Source organism: Rhinatrema bivittatum, chromosome 2, assembly GCF_901001135.1.
Source record: "Rhinatrema bivittatum chromosome 2, aRhiBiv1.1, whole genome shotgun sequence".
NCBI classification, from domain to species: Eukaryota; Metazoa; Chordata; class Amphibia; order Gymnophiona; family Rhinatrematidae; genus Rhinatrema; species Rhinatrema bivittatum.
The window spans coordinates 638,522,255-638,541,517 of NC_042616.1; the positions used below are offsets into that span (position 1 = coordinate 638,522,255).

At 40.3% G+C, this 19,263-nt stretch overlaps 1 protein-coding gene across 2 annotated transcripts in view; it reads right to left on the reverse strand.

Moving 5' to 3' along the window:
- LOC115085370 (kinesin-like protein KIF20A) overlaps positions 1–19,263 on the reverse strand; it is a 128,848-nt gene that overhangs the window by 80,422 nt on the left and 29,163 nt on the right. For both annotated transcript variants that reach the window (XM_029591304.1, XM_029591305.1), the window contains exons 4-6: positions 11,862–11,981; positions 4,365–4,503; positions 2,999–3,183 (exon numbers count right to left, since the gene is read on the reverse strand). In XM_029591304.1, coding sequence (XP_029447164.1) covers positions 2,999–3,183; positions 4,365–4,503; positions 11,862–11,981 — 444 coding nt within the window. The remainder of the gene's footprint in view (positions 1–2,998; positions 3,184–4,364; positions 4,504–11,861; positions 11,982–19,263) is intronic.

The following is a 19,263-nucleotide window of genomic DNA, read 5'->3' on the forward strand; positions in this document are numbered from 1 at the left end:
AAGTTGATCTACCCCAGCACTGTTATAATTTGTACCCTGGTATAGCACTGTTCCATTAGTTATCCTCCCCTCTACCAGGTCTCTGAGATGCCAATTATGTCTACATTTTTATTCAGTGCTATACATTCTAACTCTCCCATCTTACTTCTTAGACTTCTGGCATTGGCAGACAGACATTTCAAAGTATGGTTTTTTTTGTTTAATTTAAGAACCTGCTTATTAGCTGTCAGGGATAATTTGTAATCTTAACTCTGGTGGTTTTTTACTTTGAGGTAATGGACTACTTATTCTTTTATTGGAACACCCTGTTTCTCCTATTTCATTAGTATCTTTTGAAGAAACCTCCTATCTGAACCACACACTGCTTAGCAACTGTCTGCTTTCCCCCTTGTTCTAGTTTAAAAGATATTTTCTCCTTTTTAAAAGGTTGGTGCCAGCAGCCTGGTTCCACCCTAATTAAGATGAGTCCATCCTTTCAGAAGTTCCTTACAAACTGAATCCCTCTTCCTTGCAGCAGCATCTCATCCACACATTGAGACTGAATCACCAAATAAGACAGCCAACCTAACTCATCCCTCCTGGCCACTAGCCCTGGGAGACATCCTCAGTGCAAGAGGATAATGCATCTCCTAGAGATCAGGTCCTTACTACAGGATCATTTCTTGCTACACCAGGGTGTAGGTCACTGACCAGGTGACCTTCCTACAAGGTATTAGCGGGGCTGCCAGACTGGAGTACAGACTTGGCTACTATGTCCCTGAAAGTCTCTTCTATATACTTCTATCTGCATCAGCACCTCCAGGTCTGCCACACCAGCCTCCAGAGATCAGACTCATTCTCAGAGCCAGGAGTTCTTTGCACCGGGTGCACACATACAACCTCTCACCAGCTAGTTTAAAAAAAAAAAAAAAAAAAAGTTGTGTGTACAGCCTCTCACTGCTGGACTATTGCCTTCATCTTAATATTGAATTCTTAGATAAGAATGGGTTGCTAAGGGAGTAGGGATGAGTAAATTAGAGTTCTTAAATTTATATGGTGTACTCTTAATCTGGTAGTGACCTGCAAGGGGATAATTAAACATTAAGGGGTGGGGAAAATCCTTGGAGCAACCAAGAGCACCACCCCTCTGTAGCTTTCGATCCTTCAAATCAATCTGCCCAACATGGGCCATGGAGGAAAGACATACAGCAACTTGTCTCAGCCACTCCTGCACTAAGGCATTGATCCCCAATGATTTCAGATCTCTTCTACAGCTGAAGAATTGCAGAACTTTCGTATTGTGCAAAGTCGCCACAGGTCTAGGAAGGGGAGATCCCAGTGATCCCAAATCAGCTGAAATGCCTTGTCTGACAATGCCCATTCTCCTGTGTCCAGATTCTCCCCACTGAGAAAGTCTGCTCGTGTGCTGTCTTTGCCTGCAACGTGTGAGGCTGAGATCTGGAGATACACCTCTGCCCATCCCATTGGTTAATTTACTTCCTGAGACACTTGGCTTTTGGTACCTCCCTGCCAATTGATGTAAGCCACAGTTGTTGCATTGTCCAACATTATTTGGCCCGAATGACCCTGCAGCCTGGTCCATTCACACCCACACTGATTGGCTCTAACTTCAACACCCAGGCACTCATCACGCTGCTATCTAGGTTCTCACCTAGACACACATACAAACACCAGGGCCTGGGCCTCATCTTCAGCAGAATGGGGTTGGCCAGTGGCCATCATGTCCTCCTCCTCTCTTCAGCTACCAGCAGGATGAGGTCTGCTGGCAGCCACCGCATCCTCTCTCTCTTCAGCCACTGGACAGGCTCTGTGGCAGCCTACTGATTGTGGGGTGCGTGACAGCAGGAGTCTTATTTATCCAAATGTCATCCCCTTCTGCCATAGGGCTGATCTCACAGTAAGAGCTGCGAGATCGACCCCTCCGCAGCAGATGACATTTGGATAAAACATGACAGCCTGCTGCCCGGGATGGCATGTAGGGAGGTGTGATGAAACTGATCGGATAGGGCAGGGATTTGGTTTCTCCCTACCCGATCTGATCCCTGCTGGGGGGGGGGGCGGGGGGCCACGCAGTGCACAGCTTAGAGGGAATAGTGAAGAGTGGGAACTGTCCCTTGATGCTGATGAGCCACAAGCAGTGAGCATGGCTCCCTGTTTCTTCAGCACTGGATTTTTCAGCTGAATTGAAGATGTCAAGTCTTTAGAAGCTGGATGACCCTAGCTGACATCTTGGCAAAGATATTGAAACTAGGGACATCATGATCTTTGTGAGTCTGGTATGGACATCTAACAACTACACCTTCAAACCACTGGCCTCCTTCGAAATCACTGTGAGAGATTATGGACTGAAATAAAAGAATCTTAAAAAAATAAATAAATTGATAAAAATATGTTAGGCCCAACAAGGAGCCACAAATGGACCATGAAGCAATGGCAACAAAAGGAAAAAAAATATATATCAACTTAACTAACAAGTTTTAACAGGACTTTCAAACACAAATTACAAAACAGTGAAAAAACACTAGACCAAAAGTCTCATGTGTCTGGTCATATGAGTAGATAGATTGAGGAAGCTTTTTATATGTATTGGTTCTGTGCTTTATTTAACTTGCCTTAATGCCAATAGAAAAGGCATATAATCAATTTCAGAGTAATAAATGAAATGTCTACGCATGCTCCTAAAAAACTTGAGGCTCCGAGAATGCTTTTTCATATTGGCAGCATCAGAGGATAATCTACTTGACAGAGAAAGATTATTATGCCGTGATTAACGTCACCAAGGGTTGATGATAACCCAGAGTCAAAGTTAAGAGAAAAAGAAGATAAACACCTCTACAAGCTGCAGTGCACTCATTCTTCAGCTACGTTCCGATTAGTAAAATTCTCTCTCATATCTCAGATAAGAAAATGACCACCATGGTGGAAGAATCACTTCTATAAGACTTGTTTGTATAAGTGCTTACTTAAAAAAAAAAAAAAAAAAAAAAAGAAGACTTACCTCCTTGAGGGTAGAGAGAAGAGTGGCTTTCATCGCTTCCTCATGCTTGACTTGACCAAAATCCATCCTCATAATATCATTGCTCAGATAAGGTTTCATATTCATTTTCAAATAGTGTCTTCTGTTTATGTGGTTAAAAATTATATCAAGAGAGCGAGGTAATATGCCAGCATCCTTTGGAGAACCTTATTATATAAAGTAAAGCATTCATTCTAGCATAATTAGATTTAAGAGTTCTTTTAGTATGATCTGTGTTACAACCATTAGATTATTGAACAGAATCAAAGTAAAAACTTCTGCAGAATTTAAGCAATCGGAATGGATATGAGAGTACAGAATGCTGAAGACAGATTAACATTTGGCTTGTTAACAGCATATTGTATGTACTGGCTAAAACCAGTAGAGCAGACAGGCTCTAAAGTGTTATTGCAGCCACATATAAACATGTCTAATTGTTGAAGGATTCCTCACAATATACCACCTCAAAAAACAAGCAGACACTTTTCTAAATGTAGATAATTGCCCTTCCATAAGAGTGTAAAAGTCATTTTCAAGAGACTAATAAAATTTCACCAAATACTCCTTAACTCAATGTGAATATATAACAATAACTAAGGTGGGGGGGGGGGGGGGGGGGGGAGGAGAGGGAACAATTGCAATAGCTTATTCCATCACTATAAGCTAAGAGCTCAGTTTAAAAGCAGTGCTGTAAGCTATTGGCTGCTTTTGTATAGCAACCAGGCAGTAAAGAACATTTGGCTGTACAGAATACTCATATGAAGGGATCAACTCTTGCTAAATATGCATGAACATTTTTGTAAATAATTACATTTAAATATGATTTAAACACTTAAATAAAAAATAGGGATTATATAAACTCACAAAATAGTGTGCAATAAAGTGCAATACAAAAATAAAGTTCCTAACATGGACAAAACAATGACAAAATGCACAAACATACCACAATTTTGGTATTATATTAGATATATTATGCTAGTCTCATCCAGTGTACCCCACACACTACTCATCACACTCATTCACTAAAACTCAACTCAATCTTCTCCAAACATACAAACAAGCAATATATATAGTACACCGTGTTCCATATTATCAAACTTTAGTATATATCTTATTTAAAACATCTCATGCACTATATTACACAATTTTGAGAGTTTATATATCCCTATTAAGTGTTAATAAAGAAGCTTTTTGTAAAAAAATTTTAAAAAGTGTAAATTTGTTATTCTTGCATATTAGCAAGAGTTGATTCCTTCATATGAGGTATATTTGAACACTGGAATCTATTATCTGTATCTTCATGTGGCAATGTACAGAATATTGTCACTAATCCCCAAGTCTTTCATACCTTGAATAGTGTAGGTTTTGCCTGCATTGGTAACACCATAGGTGAATACCAGTGCATTCTGCCCATCAATGAAAGCTTTAACTAAATCCTTTATTGTACCATCAAAGAATCCAGTCTGAGTAGTATCTGGTCCAAAAACCTAAATGGTTAGGAAAAAAAAAAAAAGTATTAAAAAGCTTAACACACATTTTACTTATGAAGGCTAGGCTTTATTGCTTAAAGTCCTAGATGAAATGAAAAGTTAACATTTGGCAGAATTCTGATCTGCAACGTCTAGCTAAAGAGACTAGCAGAACAAAAGATAGTCCAGGATAAGGACATTTCATACCTAGACCTAGCCTAAATTTGTCAGCATAAGTAAGTGTTTCCATACAAAGTCCAATAGGCTATAAAACATATGTTCTGCCCCATAGGCTCTGTGTGTACACTTGTCATTGGGACATCCTGATATCTCCTGACCTGCAGCCATATTGATCACCCAGCAAAGTCGCTTGGAATCTGACCCTATATTTCATAGATATTACATGTAGTCATTTTTGTACTGAACTGGGTGCTTTCTCACTTTCCTGCACTTCCTAGCTTAAAAATAAACATTTCATATTGGTCCCCTCTAAACCTAGGCACCTTGGAAACATGCCCCTTCTCTCAGCTAGCAAGAGGTACCATTTTAAACAATGGGCTAAACTATTAATCTACACACTTCACCTATCTCTGTATCCTGACAAACCATTATCCTTTTTGACACCAATATTTGAACCAAAAGTGTAACATAAGGACTCTGAATGTGCAGTATTCTTGATTTCATGTCATTTACATTAAGTTCTGATTTCTTCAATTACTCTGTAAATAATTTTCAAAAGGGTTAAAAAGCTGGTCTCCCTGCATAACTGAAGTCAAATAAAGGGTTTTGCTGTTTGTCTTGTATGGAGGACGAGGTGTATTACAAAAATGAGATGCAAAGCGAGAACACAGTTAAAATCTCGCCAGGACTTTTCTTGCTATAATGGAAAAGCAAAGTTGCTTATCTGTAACAGATATTCTCTGAAAACAGCAGCTCGCCAGTCACACGTGGGTGACACCATCTGATTTTTCCAGATCCATGCAAGAAAATTTTAAGACCTTTCTAGGCATGCATGGCAGCTCCCATTCAGCATGATTCAGTTTTTTTGTTTACTTGTTTATGCATTTAAAAAAAAAAATGTACAAGAATATCTTGTGTAAGCAAAGTGTTCAGAAACACAAATAGAATAATTTCAGAAGCTAAAGAAAAAGGGAATTAAAACATTCTTCACACAAGTCAAACTGTGGGACGAAGACACAAAAAAAAACCCAACAAATATCATATGAATGTACACAGGAAAAAAAACAAAACACGGAAGAGAATGTAACCTACTTCAGGACATCCTTCTCAAGCAGGCAGCTACTGAAAGGGTAACACAGCTGTAATTGGGCCCCACTGGTCCTAATATACCCCAAATAAAGAGAATGAGGTAGACCCAGGAATCAGCTGATCACCAAGAAAGGTCAACTGAGCAAACAAAGAAAACATTTCACGCTATGGTACTTTATAACATATTTACAAAGAATTGAAAGGAAAAACAAGGCTCCCATTGTGTAATACTTTGGGCACAACATTAAGGTCTCCTTTTCTTTTGGCTGGCTTTTGCCACATTAGGAAAACTCTATAACCTTAAGATTCTGGAACAATCATCCCTAGGTTTAAAGAATAGCCTTAGCATTCAGTCTCTATCTGGATCCAATACAAAATTCACTATTTAAGTTGCAGGAATAACTTAAGTTCACCCTGAACATTCCAAAAGGTACCAAGGTTCAAATATCAGAAAAAAAAAAAAAAAGCTGAAAAAGCTCAAGCGGATCTTCAGATTTAATTTCTTTCTTGGATGGAGAGAGAGAGAGTCCTAGCTATGGGGGGGGGGGGGGGGGGGTTTACAGCTTCTGGTATATCTTCAAAATTTCTAATCAACTATATTTTAGGCATCTCATTTGCTGAAGTATTTTCTGGACAGGAAAATGTATAAGCCACAAATTTTTATGCTTTATATTTGCTTAATAAATTGGAAAAATTCTAAAAATAAGTTCTTAAATTTTTCTTTTAGATTTTAAATTTTAGCAAAGCACAAAAGACTTTCTAGAAAAAGACAAAGAAAAGACATTCCATCCATCTAAAAACAGAAAATACAATATAGAAGTTCTCATGACATACAAAAGAAAAAACACACTGCTTGAGGACGGTAAAGAAAAAAAATGGAGATGACATTACATAAGGAATAACATTAGTGAGAGGACTCTAAAGGAAAGGAATATTAATACTAAATCAAGACTACTGGGAAGCTATGGGGACAGGAGAAAATATTAACACTCTCCTAGCATCAAGGAAAGATTTAAGTTGTTCAGGGGAAAATAAAATATCACTCTATTTAACAAAACATTCACATGGATAAAATAAAGTAAACATAGCTCCCAAGCCTAAAGTATCTTTTCTGAAAGTCAGAAACCCCCTCCTTTCTTGGGTGCCTCTAGAAATATCTGGAAAAATTCTTCATTTCTAACCATAAAAAGAAACATTCAAATTTTGAAACTACCAAGACATCACATAACTTAGATCAGAATCAGAAACAACAAAAAAAAAAATTACTAAGATTTTCTTCTTCAATAATTTCTGGATTTGTCTCCAAGAACTGTCAAGTTTAAGATGGGAACATTGCCAGTAGTTCCTTGGTCTACCTGAGCTGAGCAAGGTGAAGATGGAAGAAAAGATATTATTAATGAAGGAAACAGAGTATGACATATCTTGTGGGTTGGAATATGACTCATGCCGACTCCAGCTTTTTCTTATATAATTTCAACCTACACTATTATAAACAGCAAAACATCACAGTAGACTGCTTATTTTTGCAGTGTACTCCCAACTGATACTTCCCAGAGAGAGAGTCAGGAACTCCTACTCCTGGAGAAGCAGGGCCTCCTGATCCCAGCTAGGCTCTGCCTCTTAACTGCCTAGCAGGGTACCAGCTACAGAGCTCTTCCTGCCTAGCAGGGTCCCAACTCAAAGCTTTTGCCCCCTATGGGATTTAAGGAGGACCAGGCATCTAGCACCTTAAATTTTCATGCAAATATTTAGTTTTGTATCAGAATATGAGATTTGTGTTTGACCATTTACAACTAGAAAGATTTATTGCAGATAAAACTGAGATGCTGTTTCTTTTTCCTCTCTCTTGTGGGTAGATAATCTATAGTCAGACAATACCCTATCTACACCTCACTTTTCCTTAATTATTTAATTTTTTTTTCTCCCCCCCCCCCCAAGTTTAATGTGGACTAGAGATATTGTGTAAAATTATGGTTATGTTTATCTGGTTATGATGTACATCCGGTATTTTATTGTATTACCTTGTTTTTTCCTGGATTTTGAATAAAATCTAAATTAAATTTAATTAAAAAAAAAAAAAAAAGGTGGTGGACGCATGGAATGATCTCCCAATGGAGATGGTAGAAACAAACACTATCAGAATTCAAGAAAGCAGGGAGGGAAAGGAATAGTAAAGCTGAGAAAGATGTGATGGGCAGACTAGATAGAATATGATAGACAGTTCCTTAGATTTTGCCTTGACAATAAACATGGAACATTGGCCTTATGGTGTCTGATTGCATTTAGGCTGACATGGAGCTAATTGTCAGTGCTGAAAAAAAACCAAAACAAAAAAACCCAGACTGCATGCGCTCACACAGAACAGCCATGCCTGCTCAGAAAAGCCTTGAAGGCTTTTTGGAGCTCCAAGACCTCCTCTCTCCATCAGTGTCATCAGATGACATCACCCAGTTGTTGTGGCAGATCATCCTTGCTGACAGAAAAAAAAAAAAAAAGTTTTATTTCAGTATAGTATTTAAACTACATTGTGTGTATATTCCTCCCACCTCCCAATCAATCAACTATTTACTTAGTTGAAAAACTGCCATACAGCATAGGAAATAAATCTGATGGGTACACTAAATATCTAGGTCAAACATGATGCCAGATCAGATCAAATCAAAATCTAAATTATAGCATCAGGAAAATTTGCATAGTAAAATGTCTGGTGAAAAGACACATGCAACGTTTATGCAAAGAAAAGAATTGCATCAGAAAGGTTTCTAATTCTTTTTTTTTTTTTTTAGAAAAACAAAAACAAAAAAAAAAAACCCAAAATCTCTCTTTCAAGGTTCTTAGGTCCAGAATGGACAGCATCCTCCAGTTTCCTTGAGAAACTGGAAGTACCTGCCTTCTCTATTGTTATGGTATAGGTTTGACCACAAAAGGATGAAACTGTCAAATGGAATAGGTATTGTCACTGCGCTTCTAGGAGGCTAATTTGGAAGGCACTCCAAATGGTGTTTCTGTCATTTTCTGAAGGACTCAGCGGTTTAGTTTTTATCCAAACCTTCAGCCTCATTCCCATTGGGGGGGGGGGGGGGGGCCTTCCTGAACAAAAGCTAAAGCACTAATTATAGTTTCTGAATTTAGTCAAAAATGCACGCACGAGCTTGACCTGATAGCAGCATGAGGCTTAGAGCTTCAACTTAGTAGCAAGGCCTGAAACGCTCATGCTGCCTGTAGAAAGTGAACTATGGAAGTTTCTTTGCTGGAAAAGCCGCTTCCTAGTATTCAGACTCGGATAGCTCCTGAAAGAGGATGATTTGGAGGAAGTAGTGGAGAGGGTCTGAAGGTTTTGTGGCTCCTTGAACGTCTCTCTCTAGAAATTCCCTCCAATACACATCAGCAAGCCTTTCCTGCACATCCTCACAGAGGCTACAGCTGCAAGCACTGAGAGTCTGCACCACAGCAGCAAGTTTGCTCAACATACGTGATGAATCCTTAACATAATGGGGCACGGTTTGAACAAAAGGTTGCAAAAAATAAGTCCAAAGATTGCACCAAAGGTTCTAAGAGACCCATTAGGAGATACTATGGGTCTGTAAGCTGGATTGTGTGAAGATTTACATTTGAGTTGTATGTAAGCTACCATGTTTGTTTTCTGCGCACAATATATTAGTGTTAAAGTTCTTTGAGTCTCCTTCAAATTCTACAATGCCATTAACAGACAGTATGTGTTTCGCTCCAGGGTCTCACAAGAGCTTCTTTGACTTCTCTCTAGTATCGAGCATCGAGCCTTACCCCCGAAGACTTGCTGCCATTTTCTCTGTCCTGGGCCAACGATTATAAATATAGGCACTCAAGTCCTAGGACACGGAAGTTGATGGTGCAGTCTAAATGCCTTTTATATGGGAGGTCCGTTTCTAGCAAAGTCACTAGATCTGAATATTCACAGCATTGAGTGAAAATTTCATTGCTGGCATCCCGCCAGAGCTAACAAAGCATTCTGCTACTGCTTCTTCCTAAAACAATCCAAGGTCTAACGCTCATGTCTAGGAGTTACTAAGGAATGTGTCTCAAAACTTCTTGGCTCTTATCAGGATAGATTTGACTACCACTGAATAATGTGACAACTGGAATCAGACAAACCTCTGAACTGCCTGAATAGAGCACTTGGCATTTACTTTCCGGGGGCATGGAATGTGGCGTTTCCCCATGTTCTACTAATTACATCCTCCTTAGAGGCATCCAGGCACTTCCGGAGCTCAATAAGAAATGGCCCTCTGTTCTTCAACCTTCAGCTGGTAGGAATTTGGCCATAACTTGTACAAAATGAGAAGGAAAGTTCCTAAGGAGAATACCTGTTCCTTGTATGTAGAGAGCTCAGGCTCATCTGACCTGTAGGGGGACCCCAAATGACTGCTCAGAATCTCAGTGAAAACTGAAAGCAATTTTGGGTTGGCATGGATCCTTGAACAGACTGCTTTTTGGTAATAAAAAAGTCAACTCCTGGAGCTTCAAGGAGAATGGACACTGAAGAGCTCAAGAAGTTTCCCCTCTCTGAACTTGTCCGACCTGGCACCAAATGCACGACAACAGTGCCAAAACGGTGCTGAGTGGGAGAGGAGGAGGAGGAGGTAGTGAATCAAGCTGCTTTTCACTCTTCATGTGTTGAGCAACCCTGCCTTTTATGTACCTTCTGTGGTTCTCCCTCAAAAATCAGATTTAAAAAAAAAAAAAAAAAAAAAAAAAAACAGACCATAAGTCTCAGCAGCTGGATTGGTCTTCTAGAGTTTAGGGTTGCCAAAAGCCCCAAGCTGAATAGCTGGAGACAAAGCAAGAACCCTAAATAGGAGGGAGAGCTGCCTCCCGATGCAGTTTCTGAGGAGGCGGCTGAAAGCAGCCTCTCCTGCTCCTGGAGCTGTGTCTCGGAGGAGACTGGCATCAACATTCCTTGGTCTCCACTGGGTTCTTGCGTGAGCGCTTAGATACAATCTCAGTGTCAGCTCTAAACCAGATCAATCTCTTGGGCCTATCCTTTGGCACTTCCTGTGCCACTAATGGATAGTACAATCTGATAGCTCTGCTTCAATTCTGCCTTTGGCAAGTCATCTTGCAAAAAACTTAAGCATGGCAATATCTTTGAGCAGAGACTACTAAAGGGATGAATCACATTCCTTCCCCAAAAACGTCAGTAGCAGTCATTGTGATGATCCATGAGGAACCTTTCATGTGCACATGGGGCATAGTTTTAAGCCACTGGCCTTTACTGACATGGTTTAAAAACTGACAGCAGAATAAAAAAAAAAAAAAAGAAATGCTGAAAGTGATTAGGAAAAACCTTGACGAGAAGGCCAGTAGTTTAAGAACAGGCCTGGTGACAGAACTGCTGAAAAAAATAATTTCTAAAGTTTAAAAAATCCCCTACAGAACTAGAAGGGAGAAAACCAACCTGAGGCATACTGCAGGACTTAGAGTGCAAGAACTCACACATGCTCAAATATGTGTTTTAAAAATGTCTAAAAAGCTCTGAAAACTACCACTCTCCACCATGTTACCCACATGCAAAACTGGTGATCTGATTACCTTCAGAGAAAACATTACAACTTACCTGTAAACAGGGTTCTCTGTAGACAGCAGGATGAATCAGCCATAATACATAGTTGACACCTACACAGACCTAACTGTTAAGAGCTCAGTAAGTTTTATTGAGCAAATATGAGGTACCACACTCATGCTGCCTTGTAAGTCACTCACAGGCCGATGTAATACGTGTGCTCAGGCTAGTGCACTGGTTAACCCCGTGGTTGGATGTGCATCCATAACCCATATGCAATTAAGGAATTAGCGCATCCAAAATGTGCATCCAAACCAGCGCGTAGCTAAATGCGCTCATCACATGTAAATGCCATGTTGGTAAGGGGGAAATAGGTAATAGCCTCATGCAAGAAGTGTGCACACCTGATGTGCACATTTTTAATCTCAAAAATTAACACCAGCCCCAGAGCAGCTGACTTAGAACTGGTGTGGACCTGGAGAATCAGACTGTTTAATTGCCCATACGTTCTGGCTTATTCATGCTTGCTTGACAGAGGAACAAATAAGCGTCAAGAAAATTAACTTACCCTTGTGAATGTGAATTTGTGCACAGACTGTCCAATCCCCTTTTCGCTATTTTTCAGTGCAGCAGAATCTATTGGTGCTTGCAGAGCTACGACTTCTGGATTTTCAATAGTTACACAGTCCTAAGAAGCAAAGCCATAGCTATCATCAAGAAGCTTTAATATTTTAAATAAGCAGAATATACAGCAAGGGTAAAATCAATTAAAATAACCATAAATATAGTAGAATAAAACTAAATGTTTCACAAAATAATGTACATTCATTCTTTCCTAAAAACACATTAGAACATAAGAACTTAAGATATCATATACTGGGTCAGATCAAGGGTCCATCAAGACCAGTATTCTGTTTACAATAGTGGCCATTACAAGTCACAAGCACAGTGGCGTAGCTAGACAATTTGGCGCCCAGGGCAAGAGACTTCTTCGGCGCCACCTCCCTCCATCAATGATTTGCATCTTGCGTAAAAATTGACGGTAACATTGATTCGCTCTGGTCCGCCTTCTAGTATGTGATGCCTGATTTAGGGAACCGATCCGCTCTCCTTTTTATATTCCTTTGTAAAACTGGTGGACCGGGTGCGATGGATCCCTGGTTTTGGGTCGGCTGAGGCTCAAGTAACAGGAAACCAATTTTTCTACAGACCACCCTGCAACCTGAAATAGGGTCAGGGCTGCTCCTACCCCTCGTTTTCCTAAGTTTCATGCTTGCTAAGTGGAACATGGATTGGGCGTGGGCTAGAGCACAGGCGCCCTAAGTAAATTGAATTACCAATACCAGGGGCGGATTGAGGGAAAATAGTGGCCCGGGGGATTTTTCTCCATACTGGCCCATGGGTACCCAATTACATATACAATATAATTTACATATATATGTACACACCCCTATATTTCAGCATGGTCCTCCCGTATCACAGTACTATTTGCCAAAACTCAAAGAATAACAACCCTACCTATGAAAAAGAATACCACAAATATTACACCAGAATCTAAAATATCAATACACCTCCTATCAGGAAAACAGAACAGGCCAAGCTACTACAGATCCCTACAGAGAAACCACTTGCTAAAAGAATGCTTCCTCTCAGTCTTTGCATGCAGAACACAAACCCTCACCAAATACAGAATAAAGCCACATAAAGTATAAATAGAAATGTGCAGACAAAAACTGAACTGTAAAACACATCACGCCAGACTCTATACAGTGCAACAATGAAAAACAAAAATGTCACCATTCCTCATGAAACAATCAATAAAATCAAGATATATAAATCATGAATCATAATTATAAAATCATATTAATAAAATAATTTCAAAACAGCTAATGAATAGAATATCCAATAATTAAAGACTCAAGGAAATTTTGAAACCTTTACCAGACACCAATAAAATATTTCAAACAGCAGACACATCACATACTACCCAATAATTAAAATGGTAATCAAGAAAAATGAACTTAAAAAGCCACCTTTACTTACCCTCTCCAGCAGTTCTCCTACTCCTTTCCCTTGCAGGCGACGCCAGAAGCAGCAGTAGCTGCTGAAGCTGTCCTCATGGTCCTCTTCCTTAGGGACCACAACCAATCTCTTCTCACACACACACACACACATACCAGTCATCTCCCTGATCAGTGTCACACATACACATGTCACCTCTCTGGCCAGTCTCTCTCAATCACACAATGCTCTCGCTCTCTCTTACTTACACAAAGGCTTTCAATCAATCACACACATGCTCTATTTCACTTACACACAAGCTCTCAATTACACACATGTTCTATCTCACAGCCACAAGCCAGCCAAAAACATGCTCCATCTCTCTTGCACACACACAGAAGCACCCTCCCCGTCTCACACACATTACACTCACAGAAGCACCTTGCTTTCAGACTTGCAACATTTTTCACTTTTACTAAAAGTGAAAGTGATGATCCCAACCATTAAATAAGAAAACCACATTCCTATCAGAAGGCGAAATGACACCCTTCCTTCAGGTTCTGTCCCTCCCACGGGACAGCCACCCACACAGTACAGCTTCTCTTGTTTTACGCTTCCAGGCAATAAAGCAAGTGTCTTTCTTCAAACTATCAGTCGTATGATTATTCATGTGGGAGATATGGAACCGAAAGACATTCTTAGTCAACTTCCCTTTTAAATGGGAAGATTCCAGTCTTAGTCATTTAAAAATATACATTTTCTAAAGGCTTAAAAAAAAAATAGCAAAACCATTTCAGATTGGAACTATTCTAGTCTTCATGCTTAAATTATGCTAAAAAAAAAACAAAAAAAAAAACCTGGCATCAGTATCTTAAATTTGTGATTTTGCTGAGATGAACATTTTAAATAGTTTAATTTTTTTTTGCTTTAGTATTTGTCTCTACCCACTTTGCTAAATTTTATTTTCTAGAAGAGGGATGCTTAACATTCAGTAATTTAATCTTTCATCCAACTTTTCAAAAGTTGCACTACCAGCACAAATTTTTTTTTTTTTTAAACTGGCAGATTCCTCTCTCACATACATACCGTATATACACATACAGAAGCACCAATCCTCTCTCATACACACACACCGCTCCTTTCTCACATACACACACAGAAGCACCCTTCCGATCCAAGGTTGAACAGCTGGTCTCCGGCGGTTAGCAGACCGGTGTTCACTTCTTCGGCCCCCGCCGGCCTCGATTTTAATGTCTTCGGCCCTCTTGGTCTCCGGCGGGGGCCGAAGACATTAAAATTGAGGCCGGTGGGGGCCGAAGAAAAGAAGATGGGCACCGCCCAGTCGGCCCCCGCTTGAGGCTGGCTGGGATGCGCCCATCTTCTTTTCTTTGGCTGCCGCCAGCCTCGATTTTAATTTCTCCAGCGGGGGCTGGCTGGGAGGTTCCCATCTTCATTTCTTCGGCCCGCGCACCGCTGGCTGATCTTCTTTTCTTCGGCCCCCGCTGGCCTCGATTTGTATTTCTTCGGCCCCTGCCGGCTTGGCGAAGGCGTTGAGGCTGGGCTGAAGAGCCACGCGGTCGAGACCACATGACCAGGTAGACCGGCCCACCGGGGGATGCCCGATCCCCCGATAGGTCAATCCGCCCCTGACCATTACTATAAATCTCTCATAACAAAACAAAAAAAACCGATCTGCCAGTATTCAGCAACACTTACATCTGGGCTTAAAATACTAATTTCTTTTTTTTATTTAAATAGCTTTTTGGCTCCCCCTTAAACCCGGCGCCCAGGGCGGCCGCCCACCCCTTGCTACGCCACTGCACAAGCACCTGGCAAGTACCCAAGCATTAACCAGATCCCATGCTACTAATGCCTGCAACAAGCAGTGGCCATTCCCTGTTGATTAGCAGAAGTTTATGGATTTCTCCTCCAAGAACTTATCCAAACCTTTTTTTAAACCCAGCTACATTAATTGCACTAACCACATCCTCTGCAATGAATTCCAGAGCTTAATTGTGCAAGGAGTGAAAAAAATTCTCTGGTTTTAAATGCGCTATTTGTCAACTTTATGGTGTGCCCCCCCCTAGTGCTGGTTTTATCTAAAGAAAAAAAAAAAGAACAGATTCACATTTACCTATTCCAAGTCCTTTCATGATTTTGTATACCTCTTTCATTCCTTCTCAGCCAGCTTCTCCAAGCTGAATAGCCCTAATTTTAGCCTTTCATCGGGGTGCCGTTCCATCCCCTTTAATATTTTGGTCACCTTCTCTGTACTTTCTCCAATACAATTATATAGTTTCTGAGACGCGGGACTGAGAATTGCACACAGTATTCGAGGTGCAGTCTCACCATGGAGTGATACAGAGGCATTATGACATCCTCTGTTTTATTCACTATTCTCATCCTAATAATTCCCAACATTCCTTTTTTGACTGCCACAACACACTTATCTGACAATTTCAATGTAATATCAGCTATGATACCACTCAGGAAAAAGATCTGGGTAACTCCTGAAATGGAACCTATGGTGTACAACTACAGCATGGGTTATTTTTCTCCTATATGCACCACCCTGCACTAGTTCACCTTATATTTTGTCTGCCATAAGGATGTCCAATCTTCCAGTCTCAAAAGTTCCTCCTGCATTTTCTCTCAATCCTATTGTGATTTAACTACTCTGAATAATTGTGTCATATGAAAATTTGATCTCATTAGTCATACCCCTTTCCTGATCATTTATAAATATATTAAAAGAAAATCAATGAACCCAAGAGTGAAAGAATAAAAATATTATAACTCAAACAAAATCTTCCTCAAAAGGTTTTATGTCTTGGATATGTGTCAGGACTTAATTCAAATGTTGTAGGTGACCTTTCTTATTGCACTTTTCAGGCACGAGTACTCTATATTTCTGCACATTGATCCCATCAGGAACTCGAATCTGTTAATATGTGAAATCCCACTGTTTATATCATGAGCTGGTGGTGATAACTTTTTATATATAAACTTTTCTTTGCAAGTAAGCTTTCAATGAATGCCACTCACGATATAAACAGTGGAATTTCACATTGACAGATTATATTTCTGCACATTGATCCATCAGGAACTTGAGAGTACTCGTGCCTGAAAAGTGCAATAAGAAAGGTCACCCACAACATTTGAATTAAGTCCCGACACATATCCAAGACATAAAACATTAAGGAAGATTGCTTTTTAATATATTTAAACCCACAAAAACAGATCTCTGAGGCACTCTACCGTTTACTCTGTTTCCTGTCTTAACCAGCTTGCAATCCATAAGAGAACAGCTCCTTCTATCCCATATTTTAGTTTTCTTAGAAGCCTCTCATGAGGAATTTTGTCAAACACCTTCTGAAAATCCAAATACATTAAGTTTACCAGTTCACATTTATCCAGGTCAGTTCACCCCTTTTTGATTTGTGAGGCATGACTTCCCTTGGATAAATACATGCTGGCTGTGTCCCATTAAAACATGTCTGTCTATATTTTCTGCAATTTTATTCTTCATGATTGGTGCTGGGAAAATTTGTAGAAACTATCATAAAGAATAAAATTGCAGAAAATATAGACAGACGTGTTTTAATGGGACACAGCCAGCATGTATTTTCCCAGCACCAAAGTCAGGCTACTGGTCTATAAATTTCCCAAATCACCTCTGGAGCCCTTTTAAAATAAATATTGGGGGTTACATTGTAGTTGAAGACTGGAAGGTGACCAAAGGATGATTAATGATATATTTCAATTAATTTGTAACCTGTCTGAAATTTTTTTTTTTTTTTTAATTCTTTCAGAACTCTAGGGTGTATACCATCTGGTCCAGGTGATTTGCTACTCTTCAGTGTGTTAATCTGGCCTACTACACCTTCCAGGTTCACCATGATCTGGTTCCGTTCATCTGAATTGTCACCCTTGAAAACTGTCTCCAGAACGGGTATCTCTAACATCCTCATTGGTAGACAGCAAAGAATTCATTTAGTCTTTCCACGATGGCCTTATTATCTTCCCTTAGTTTTCCTTTAACCCCTCAATCATCTAATGGTCTAACCAATTCCCTTGCAGTATCCTGCTTCAGATTTATATTTTTAAGAAATGTTTATTATGAGTTTTTGTCTCTATGGTCAACTTCTTTTCAAATTCTCTTAGCAATGTTTTACATTTAACTTGCCAATTCGTATGCTTTTTCCTATTCTCTTCATTAAAGTATATACTATAATAATTTATTATTTAATTATATTCTGCTTTTCACACCTTCAGCGCTTCAAAGTGGATTACATTCAAGTACTGTAAGTATTTCCCTATCCCCAGAGGGCTAACAATCTAATGGGCCAATACAGTACAGTGCGCTCCGGAGAGCACTGTTAACCTGCCATTGGACGCGCGTTTTCCCTTACCCCTTGTTCAGTAAGGGGCGGAAAACGCGCATCCAACCCGCCGAACCTAATAGCTCGTGATTCAGTAAGTAAAATGTGCAGCCAAGCCGCACATTTCACTTTCAGAAATTAGCACCTACCCAAAAGGTAGGCGCTAATTTAGTCGGGCACTGGGAAAGTGCACAGAAAAGCAGTAAAAACTGCTTTTCTGTGCACCCTCCGACTTACCATGGTGATATTAAGTCGGAGGTCCCAAAGGGTAAAAAAAAATAAATTTTGAAGTCGGCAGGCGGATGTCGGGTCAAAAACCGGACACTCAATTTTGCTGGCGTCTGGTTTCCGAGCCCATGGCTGTCAGCAGGCTTGAGAACAGACACCAGCAAAATTGAGCATCGGCTGTCAAACCCCCTGACAGCCGCTGCTCCGGGCCAAAAGGAGGCGCTAGGGACGCACTAGTGTCCCTAGCGCCTCCTTTTGACCATTTCTACCGCCGGACCTAATTTAAATACTGAATCGCCCGCTCTCCCGCGGACTTTACTGAATCAGCCCATAAGTTTGTACCTGAAGCAATGGAGGGTAAAGGAGCGACAGCAGGACTCAAATCCTGGTCTCCTAGTTCATAGCCCACTGCTTTAATCACTAGGCTACTCCTCCACTCTATATGAGCAGCCCGAGAGGGAGAGATCATTCCTGGGACCCCGCTGGACCACCAGGGAATTTGGAAAGTCTTGGGGGAGGGGGGGTTTGCAATTAAATTTGAAGGGTTTGTTTTGTGTTTTTTTAAATGTGCCCTTTCTCTCCTCCCCAAAAACGATTAGAAAACCCATGAAATTTCATGTGGTTTTCTTATTTCGTCGCACCTCCCCCCCCCCCGAACCACAACAAAGTAGGAAAAAATCATTTCTATTTCCTATTTCCTCGCAAACTAATGCACATCCCTACATGTTATAGCCCACGGCTTTATAAAATGTACCTGAGGCAATGGAAGCAAAGGAGATGGGCAGTTTCCTCCTTTGATTTCAGAAGTGGAATAGCAGCTTAATAGTTACAGCAGTGGGCTGCAAACCAGGGAAACAAGGTTCAAATCCCATTGCCACTGCTTCACACCTTGGGCAAGTTCTTTATCCTCCATTGCCTCAGGTACATTTACAAAGCCAGGTTATGGCTATAACATGCAATAATCAACATTTAGCATGCTTTAAATGCTGTTACATATTTTCAGATTTCCTCCCCTTGTTGAAATTAGCTGCATATTTGTTCCTCTGACCACATGCTCACCTAGTTCCTAAGTTTTATCTCCCCTGCAATTGTCCCTTCTGTTTCATCAATCACTTGCCACCTCATCTGTCCCCTCTTCTTTCAAACATACTGTGATCACAATGTGGCCGATGCAATACAGTGCGCTTAGCCGAGCACACTGTATAACCCGCACTCCGACGCGGGTTAAATAGGCACTAATCCACCCCCAATGCAATAGGGGGATTAGTGCCCACTTAATGCATGTCCGACGTGGAGTGAACGTGATAACGCTCATCACATGCAAATTAATGTGAATGAGGCTATTACTCATTCACGCCA